Below are 9,708 nucleotides of genomic sequence, written 5' to 3' on the forward strand. Positions count from 1 at the left end.
GCACTGTCGGAGGGTCAGTGTTGAGGGAGTGCCACACTGTCGGAGGGTCAGTGCTGAGGGAGGGGGCACTGTCGGAGGGTCAGTGCTGAGGGAGTGCCGCACTGTCGGAGGGTCAGTGCTGAGGGAGCGCCGCACTGTCAGAGGGACATTACTGAGGGAGTGCTGCACTGTCGGAGTTGGATTTTATGGGTAAGATGTGAAGCCACGGGCTTTGTGCCATCTCAGGTAGATGTAAACGTTCCGTCAGTCCCCTGTCTGTGAAGCTGTCATCTGTTTAACATTCATCTCAAAATGTCATTAAAGAGACAGACTCACATACCTCATCAACGACAAGGATTCAATAAGGTATCCCCCCCTCAGATTGCAGATGCTCATCATTCACTTGGGCAGGTTTTGCTGCTGTGAGCCAGACAATTCTGAAATTTAAAGAGGACCAGTTTTAGTTTAATTAGTTAAAGCTTCCTGGGTAGTTACTTCCAAGTCCAATTAATTCCCACATTTACAAGTGACAGCCTGTACAAATTACAGCAGAGCAAGGACCTTGTTGTGGTGCTGGTGGTTTGAGCAGCAATTAGTTCCAGATGATCAGAGAGTCAGGCCAGTGGAGAGGCTCAGCGATCGCTGAGTTAGGGAACAGCAAACTCAAACCAACCTCCCCTAGAAACTGGGATTTTCATCCTGATCCTGCAGCCCCTATTCATCAGTTATTCTATCGATTCTCTGAGCTGTTTTTGGAATGGACATGAGAGGTGTGTTCAATATGAGAGAGATCTGAGACCGATATAGAAAATGTCTGGCCCTTTTACAATATCCCCACCTACTCCAAGCTGCAGTCTGGACCCTGAGGACCTGATCGTTCCCTCTGCCTTTCCCCTCTCCTCCCTCTCTCCCTGTCTCTCTTCCCTCCTTTTCCCATTCTCTCCCTTGTCTTCCCTTCTCTCTCCTACCGCCACGACTCCCGAAAACGTTATAGAGAAATACAGCACAGAAACAGACCATTCACGCCAACGGGTCCATGCCGACTTAATCTAGTCCCATTTGCCGGCATTTGGCCCATATCCCTCTAAACCCTTCCTAATCATATACCCATCCAGATGCCTTTGGCTTCGCAATGTTTCTTTCAGAGGTTTCAGAGTAGTTCATGGCTCTGAGCACACAGAGTGATTGCTTGGCAAAGTTATTGCAGTAATTGGAGTCAGCTCGTGGGGGTTAACAGGACAGTGTGCCCAGTCAGCGTTTTTAGGAGACAGCCAGGAGAATGAGACCATCTCCATCAGGTTGGGAACGTGAGACATTAAAACTCTGGGTTATGTGCAATTAAAACTCTGGGTTATGTGCAGAATGTGACATGTTTGGAATGTGAGCTGGACAAGTGTGAGATCTGAGTTTGTTGCACTAAGCCTTGAATGTTGTGACATTTCAAGTGCTTACCAAGTACTATTTTAAAGGTTGTATTTTTTAATTTATTCATTTTTGTAGGATGTGGGTGTCATTGACTGGGCCCAGCATTTATTGCCCGTCCCTCGTTGCCCTTGAGAAGGTGGTGGGGAGCTGCCTTTGTGAACTGCCTCAATTCCCCTCCTAGGCTGTGCATTCCAGGTCCACACACCCTCTGGGTGAAAAGGTTTTGTCAAATCCCCTCTAAACTTCCTGCCTTTTACCTTAAGTTCATGCCCCTTGTTATTGACTCTTCAACTTAGGGGAACAGCCATTTCCTTTCCACCCTGTCCATGTCCCTCATAATCTTATCCATTTCAATCAGGTTCCCCCCTCAGCCTTCTCTGCTCCAAGTAAAACAACCCAAGTTTATCCAGCCTCACTTCATTGCTGAAATGCTCCGTCCCAGGCAACATCCTGGGGAATCTCCTTTGCAACCCCTCCAGTGCAATCACATCCTTCCTATAGTGTGGAGACCAGAACTGCACACAGTACTCACACTGCGGTCTAACGAAAGTTCTGTCCAGTTCCAACGTAACATCGCTGCTCTTGTAATCTATACCATGGCTGATAAAGGTGAGTGTCCTATGGCCGCCTTAACTCCCCTGCTAACCTGTCCTACCACCTTTAGGAGGGACCTCTGAGCAGAATGCCAGTCTACTGGCTACATCAATGTGAACACCCCTCACATGCCAGTCACAACACCAGGATTCATTCTCTTTGATATGGTTTAAAACCCCAGTGATTTCTTGTTTAAATCAGTTCTGTGAGGTATTTCATTTTGCCTACCTGTGGAAATTCAGTTTTAACCGTTACAGTTTAGTTGTATAACTACTTATGGTTTGTTGGTTTAGTGCAGCTTTGCTGAATTTGCTAATTACGGATATTTTCTCCTCACAGATTCTTCCGAATCCAATGAAATAGACGATCGTAAGTGGAACTTTCCAACCAATCTCTTTGTGACCAGAAGGTTACATTATGGAAACATTGATCTTCATCGAATCATGAAATCAGAGCAGGGCTCACACTGGAGAGAGGGACCCTGGGGAGGGAGAAGGTGGAGAGACCCTAGGGAGTGACATGGGGGAGAAGGGGAAGGGCCATGGGGAAGAGACATGGGGAGAGAGAAGGGGGAGAGACCCTAGGGAGTGACATGTGGGAGAAAGGGAAGGGCCATGGGGGAGGGACATGGGGAGGGAGAAGGCGGAGAGACCCTGGGGTAAGGACCTGGGGGACTGACACTGGTAGTAGGGTGATACAGGAGGGAGTAATGCTGGTGGGGTGACACCGAATTATCAGATGGACTGACGGAAGGGAGTTACATTTTCTAAAGTCTGTGTCTTTTCTGATGAATTGACTCCATTCATCTACAATCCTGCAGTTCTGTTCCTCGGGAGGAGAGATGCTAACTCCTTTATGAGACAACCGAGGCTTCCCAATTACTGGGACAGGTTTGTAACTTCCTTTACAATCTCAGGAGATGATGCCAACATTTTACCAAATGCTGTTTTATAAAACTCCTGGCTTAGATCGAGGTAATCTCAAGGTACAAATCAAGAAACTGCAAAGACTAAGAGGTTATCTGACAAATTAAATAAATGCTGAAAGATATTGACAGAGTAAACATGGTGAAAATGTTTCCATTTGTAAAGGAGACAAAACTGGGGCAATAAACATGAGACAGTCACTAATGAATCTAATCAGGAATTCAGGACTGCCTCATTCATCCAGAGGGGTGAGATTTCGGAAACTCCCCTCCCACAGGGAGTGGTCGAGGTGAATAGTATACGCTGATTAAAGCGAATTGGGATCTGGGATTTAAACAGGAAATTGGAGCGGAGGGAATGGGTCAACTCTGCTCCTGTTAAATGGCAGAACAGGGTTGATGGGCCTGAATGGCCTATTGTTTAATATTCTTAATGGAAAGTTGTATAAGGACATGAGAGGGAAAGGAATAGAAAGAAATGTTTCTTTCCTGCTCCTCTGATGCTGCTTGGCCTGCTGTGTTCATCCAGCTCTACACCTTGTTGTCTCAGAAAGAAGTGTTGACAAGATGTGATGGCAAAAGCTCACAGGGTTGGGCCAACGGCCAGTATCTGTCATTTCTGTGTAATTCTCTACAAAATGGAATTTTGTTTGATGAAAGAGCTGATTGTTTCTGATGTATTCCAGCAGCAGGGACCGATTCAAGTATCCATATGAGATAAACCGGGAGATGTGTGAGGAGTATCAGCCGTGTGAGCGTCTTGCCACGCAAGTAGGCCTCAAACAGGCCTTTGGCAAGTATTTTGCTAACGGGAGACAACGTACCAGTCGCTACAGGAGATTGAAGCCCAGGAGATATCGAGGCAGTCGAAGCAGGAGACAGCATTACAGATACTAGGCTGCGCTACCCATGGAACCATCACCAAAAAAAGTACACACAACTAAAGTTAAATCTGCAATTAGCAGGATAATGTTACCTGGGCTCGGCACCGGGATCATAGCAACTGAATCTGAAAGGCCTGTTCTGGTCCAAATGGATTGGAAAGAATCTCTTCCCCTGCCATGGTATCACAATCCCCTCACCTGGCGGGCACTGCTTGGCATCACGTCATGGTCAGCAGTGTAACCTGTCTGGACTGGAGCCCAGTCTCATCAGGACTGATGTTAAAGGGTACTCAAACTGTCACCAACACAAAGTCCAGCTCCCACCAGCTCCCCAAGCTGAGACCGCCATTGGAGCTCCTCTGTACCCCATCATTCCCCTCCCCCCAACTGCATTCATCTAAACCCCTCAAACCTAACTACATCGCCCACTTACACCCCACTGCCCCAGCCCCAGACACCACACTCTAACCTCAGCCCCTTTGCAGCCAGTCCTACTCCTCTGTAGATTCACACCAAATGAGAAAACAGTCTGAGGAGGTCTGAGGGGGTGGCATTGAGCTGGAAACAGTGAGAGATAGGATTCGGCTGTCACTGAGAGTGAGCTGCGAAAGCTCATGGGAGGGGAATGGGTAAGGCAATTCCTCTTCACCACGATACAAGATGTGGGTCATTCAAATGTAGCAGCTCACAAGCTCAGTCATGATCCCAGGAGAGTCTAAGTGAGTCCAGTGGTGAAGTGGTGAAGTGGTGATGTTGCTGGATTAATGACCCTGATACTGCTAGCTTAATGTTGTGAATAAAAGCTCAGTTTTTATTGTCTGTTGTAAAAACCAATTGATTCACAAATGCCCTTTAGGGATTTAAGGAAACTTTCTGTCAATAGCTGCAGTCTGGACCTATATGTGACTCTAGTCTCATGCCAATAGGTTGACCATCAAGTGCTCTCTGCGGTGATCTGCAAACCAGACAGTTTGTATCAAACAGTTGACAATGGTTCAGGGAAAGGCTCCAGAGCTAACAAGGACAGTGACTGGCTCAGTAATAAAGGCCTGGTCTAGTCCAACTGCCCCTAAGGTTGTGAGTGATTCCACCAGCAGACTCGGCATCCCCAACACATTTCCCCCTGCACCTGGAAATCTGGAAATTAAATCTGTTTGATTCGCAACACAGGCCGATGCCAGGAAGCCTCACATTAGTTTTCAGAACCTTGGCACAAGCCAAGAGAAAGACGAGACACTCACGTGGGGGCAGATGGACAAACCACCAGGAAGTGTCTGGCAGAATAAGGAAGGGAGGGACCATTCACAGACATTCAGGACCCAGGGAAGGGGAATGCTCTCAGCTGAGGTCTTAATGTAAAGTTGGGAAAGAGGTTGAAATGTAAAGCTGTCTCTAGTCCTGCAGGGCAAGGATTCTCTATTTCCTCTGATCACCGCTCTGCAGAAAAATTCACTGTTAGAAAGACAATCAATTCAGAGAAATATCAGCAATAGAAACCGGGATTTGAGGTTACATTTTGAATTGGGGGTGAGGGTGGGGGTTAGAGTTTAAAGTCACACTGCAGGGTGGCAACCATCTCTCAATTTCTTATCAATGTTAACATCATATGCCCTCCCCTAATACCTGATCGCTGGGTGACAGATCCCTTGGGCTCCTTGCTCCCGGTAACAATATCCTTCTTGCTAAATATCTGTAATCAAAGCAGCCTGCATTATATCAGCAGAGAAAACCAGAGACTATAGTCAGCAATAGTCATATCTTGTAAATAAAGCTTGCAGTCTCACAACTCATACTGTTCCTATCAATGCCTGAAGCTTCCTGCCTCATTTTTATTCACACAGTCATGTGAACCTGCAATAACATTTACAGAAATATATAATAAAGAATTATAGGAACTCTCTCTGTGTGCTGTCCAATCCTTCAACATCATATTGCATATATTGTGTTGTCTGTCTCACTCCTTCCTGATCATAGATCTCTCAAAGTTTATGCTGGATTAATAACATTCTCAAACAGACTGAATTCCAGAATCAGTCACCATGTCCCCAGGCAGTGCCCTTCCTCAGGGTTCAGTAAAGATTGAGACCACAGACCCTGATGCTCAGAGGCCGGTCCACATCCTGCACTGAGCTGGAACTGTGGCTACAATGTATATCTGGCCCCTGATGTGGTGAGTCTGACAGATTTCCCACTCTTGGTCATTCTCCTGGTGGAATGCCTGAGATATCACCGAGACAATAACACCAGGATCACCCTCGGAGCTTTCTTTTACCAAACTGGAATGGCAAATCTGTGAAACCAGGTCACATACTGGCACAGGCAATGGCTCCTGAGGAATGGCAAATGGGAGTAAGATCTGAATTGATCCCTGTTAAACAGGGAGGGGGTTACACCCTCACCGCAACCTCCTACCCTGGTATGGTCAGACTCCTATGTGCAGTAACACCCCCTCACCTTGTCCTGAATGTGTATTGGACAACTGGGTTCATCTCCTGGCAACTGGAGGGATTAGGGGTGTTCCTGCGATGGAGTTGTGAGGCAACAGATTGGACAGTAATTCTTTCTCCATAAAGCAGTAACTCCTAGCCAGAGTGAGGCAAAGCCTTGAAGTCAGGCCTCACAGTGTGAGAGGTGGAGGGGTATTTACAGGGGCCAGCGCACAGCATTTCCTCTTGTTCTCTGTCCAATTGCAGAGGCCAACAATGTCCACGTGTGCAACAACGTCTGGAAGCAGACATCGATGCCATGATTGACATGTTGACACAAATTGCCGTGCATGGAACCTTTGGAGCAGCTGCACAAACACAGAGAGAATGCTGGTGGTGTTCCCATGTACCTGCTGCCCTTGTTTGTTCCAGACAGGAGAGGTCTGGAAAGTGCTATTGGAAGAACACCTGTTGAATTTCTGCAGTGTATCTTGTAGATAGTACAAACTGCTGTTACTGAGCATCGGTGTAGGAGGGAGTGGATGTTTGTGGATGTGGTGCCAATCAAATGGGCTGCTTTGTCCTGGATGGTATCAAGCTTCTTGAGTGTTGTTGGGGCTGCACTCATCCAGGCAAGTGGGGAGTATCCCATCACACTCCTGACTTGTGCCTTGTAGATGGTGGACAGGCTTTGGGAAGTCAGGAGGTGAGTTACTTGTCACGGTATTTCCAGCACCTGACCTACTTTTGTATACACTGTATGCATATGGTTAGTCCAGTCCAGTTTCTGATCAATTTGAACTCCCAGGATGCTGACAGTAGAGGATTCAGTGATAGCAACACCACTGAATGTCAAGGGACAGTGATGGGATTCTCTCGTATTAAAGATGGTCATAGCCTGGTATTTCCATGACACAAATATCATTTGCCACTGGTCAGCCCAAGCCCGGACATTGTTCAGACGTTGTTGCATTTGAACACAAACTGCTTCAGTATTTGAGGAGTTGCAAATGGTGCTGAACATTGTGCAATCATCAGTGAACATCCCCATTTCTGACCTTATGATAGAGGGAAGGTCATCGATGAAGCAGCTGAAGATGGTTGGACCGAGGACACTACCCTGAGGAACTCCTGCAGAGATGTCCTGGAGCTGAGATGACTGACATCCAACAACCACAGCCATTTTCCTACAAGCCAGATATGATTTCAACCAGCAGAGAGTTTGCCCCCTGATACCCGCTGATTCCAGTTTTGCTAGGGCTCCTTGATGCCACACTCGGTCAAATGTTGAGTTAATGTCAAGGATAGTAAGTACAACTGTCAATCATTCTGAGGTTAATCATTCTCTGTGTCTGTGCAAAGCACATTCTAAAGTGCATTGTCACTTCCTAAGTGCCTGTGTTTAATAAACTTCTGTAAATTCCAATGTAATTTATAGTGCTGGCAGAAATCCACTGTGTCTGTGAATAACTAAATTATGGAGTAAATCAGGGGATGACAAACCTCAATTTGAAACATGGTTTTGTATAAAGGTGAAAGATTGGCCTCCTCTCTAAATTAACCCATACAGTGCAGATTGGAACAGAAGCCAATTCTCATCTATTCCTGTGCTGTGAACAGGCCAATCACAGTCCCGGGAATAAAACCTGCAGTTACTTTTTTTAAGTGAAGTGGCTCTGAATCCCCTGTTTATTTCTTTTTCCTCTTTTTTTAATTTTCTTTTTGTTTATCTCCCATACTACCACTGTGCAGTAGCAGCTGTATCACCCGCGGTTGTATGCGCAGTGACTCACTAAATAAGATACCATTGAGCAAAATCTTTATTCTATATTTTCCACCACCAGGAAATACACCCATGTGGCCAGGAAACCAGCAACAAGCAAGGTCCGATGAAGGCAATGCTTACATGAGATAAAAACAAAAGTGAAGGGGGAGGGTAGGGAATAAAACAGAATGGAGTTGAAGGGGGAAATAATGCAATCCCACCCCCGCAGCACCCACCTCTCCCTAAAGGCTTCGAAAGCAGTGGTGGACACCATGTGCTCCCTCTCCAAGGGCACCCGGGCTTGAACATAACTGCAGAAGAGGAGCAGGCAGTCGGCACAGATGACCCCCAACCCAGCAGTTATTAATCATTCTACTACAACAACAAACACCTGTATCTCTCTAGCACCTTCTTTATAGTAAAACATTCCCCAAGGTACCTCGGTGCAGCTGAATGAGAGTATTTTTGAGGAAGAGAGAGAGGGGGGGAGAGAGACAGGAATTCTAGAACTGAGGAACTCACTGGCAGATCTACAACTGTGCCAAGAAATTACCACCAATTGTTGCAAAAATCCTTATCTGGTTAACTAACATACTTTGAGGAAGGAAATCTTACCTGGATTTACCTGGACTGTTCTCAGAATTAAGGAGCGTCAATTTAAGACTGAGATAATGAGGAATAGCTTTTCTCAGAGGGTTGTGAGTCTTTGGAACTCCTTGCAACAGAGAGCTTTGTGGAGGGGCACAGTCCTTGTGTATATTTAAGGCTGAGATTGATAGATTTGTGATCAGTCTGAGGGATAAAGGGGAAGGGCAGGAAAGTAGATGAGGAATGTTGGATCAGCCATGATCCTATTGAACGGTGAAGCAGGCTCAAGGGGCCAAATGGCCTACTCTTGTTCCTATTTCTTCTGGTTTTACATGTGACTCTAAACCCACAGTGATGTGACTGACTGTTCTGTGATGGCTGAACCAGCCCCTCAGCTTAATACTGCTTTTACCAGCAATGCCCTTAGCCCATGAAAGGATAAAGAGCAAATAAAGAAGGCGTGGCCACCAACAGCAAAACAATTCAAATCTGGGAAGCACAAAAAGCCAGAATTTAATGAGCACTGAAATCTCGGAGGGCTGTCAGGGCTGAAGGAGGCAACAGTGATAGGGAGGTGATTGAGGATTCGAGCTGAGGTGATAACTAGTGTAAGTATTAGAGCCCAGGGTGATCCAAACCAGCTGAAAGGTCAGATACAGAGAAGCAGCGTGTTGGATAAATTCAAGTTCATGGATATCAGAAGGTGGGAGGCCAGGGGCAGCAGGAAGGGAGGGAAATTACAGTGTTGAAAGTAGGTGTGAGTCTTAAGTGAATTCCTAACTCAGCTGTGAGTATCGATGTGGTGATTAGGGCAGTACAGGTGGCACCAGTTGGATTTGATGGAATCTCCTTGGCACTTGGCACTTGAAAATCAGGCATTGTGGTCTTCCCGGGTGTGAACGTTTTCAATCAGGGCCCAATATGCAGTCACAGAGAGCTCTTGTACTGCAGTGGTAATGTACCTGCTTCTGGGCTAGACATAATGGATTCTAGCATCAGGTCTCCCAAGATTGTCTTGCAATCTGTCTGAGCAAGTTTGTTCAAAGCATTTACAAATAGTCATGAAGGCAGCATTTCCACTTGATGTTCCATGAGTGTGTCAGGCAGAAATAGAGAGGAGGG

At 46.3% G+C, this 9,708-nt stretch overlaps 1 protein-coding gene across 2 annotated transcripts in view; it reads left to right on the forward strand.

The window, feature by feature from the left end:
• The window catches only part of LOC109925079 (matrix Gla protein), a 6,693-nt gene extending 988 nt beyond the window's left edge, over positions 1-5,705 (forward strand). The window contains exons 2-4 of one of the 2 annotated variants that reach the window (XM_048617407.1): positions 2,338-2,367; positions 2,819-2,888; positions 3,610-5,705. In XM_048617407.1, coding sequence (XP_048473364.1) covers positions 2,338-2,367; positions 2,819-2,888; positions 3,610-3,820 — 311 coding nt within the window. In that variant the 3' untranslated portion in view covers positions 3,821-5,705. The remainder of the gene's footprint in view (positions 1-2,337; positions 2,368-2,818; positions 2,889-3,609) is intronic. The other variant, XM_048617408.1, reaches the window with a different exon arrangement.
• Positions 5,706-9,708: the final 4,003 nt, after the last annotated feature.

The sequence above is a fragment of the Rhincodon typus genome, chromosome 37 (genome assembly GCF_021869965.1).
Source record: "Rhincodon typus isolate 14 chromosome 37, sRhiTyp1.1, whole genome shotgun sequence".
Taxonomy (NCBI): Eukaryota; Metazoa; Chordata; class Chondrichthyes; order Orectolobiformes; family Rhincodontidae; genus Rhincodon; species Rhincodon typus.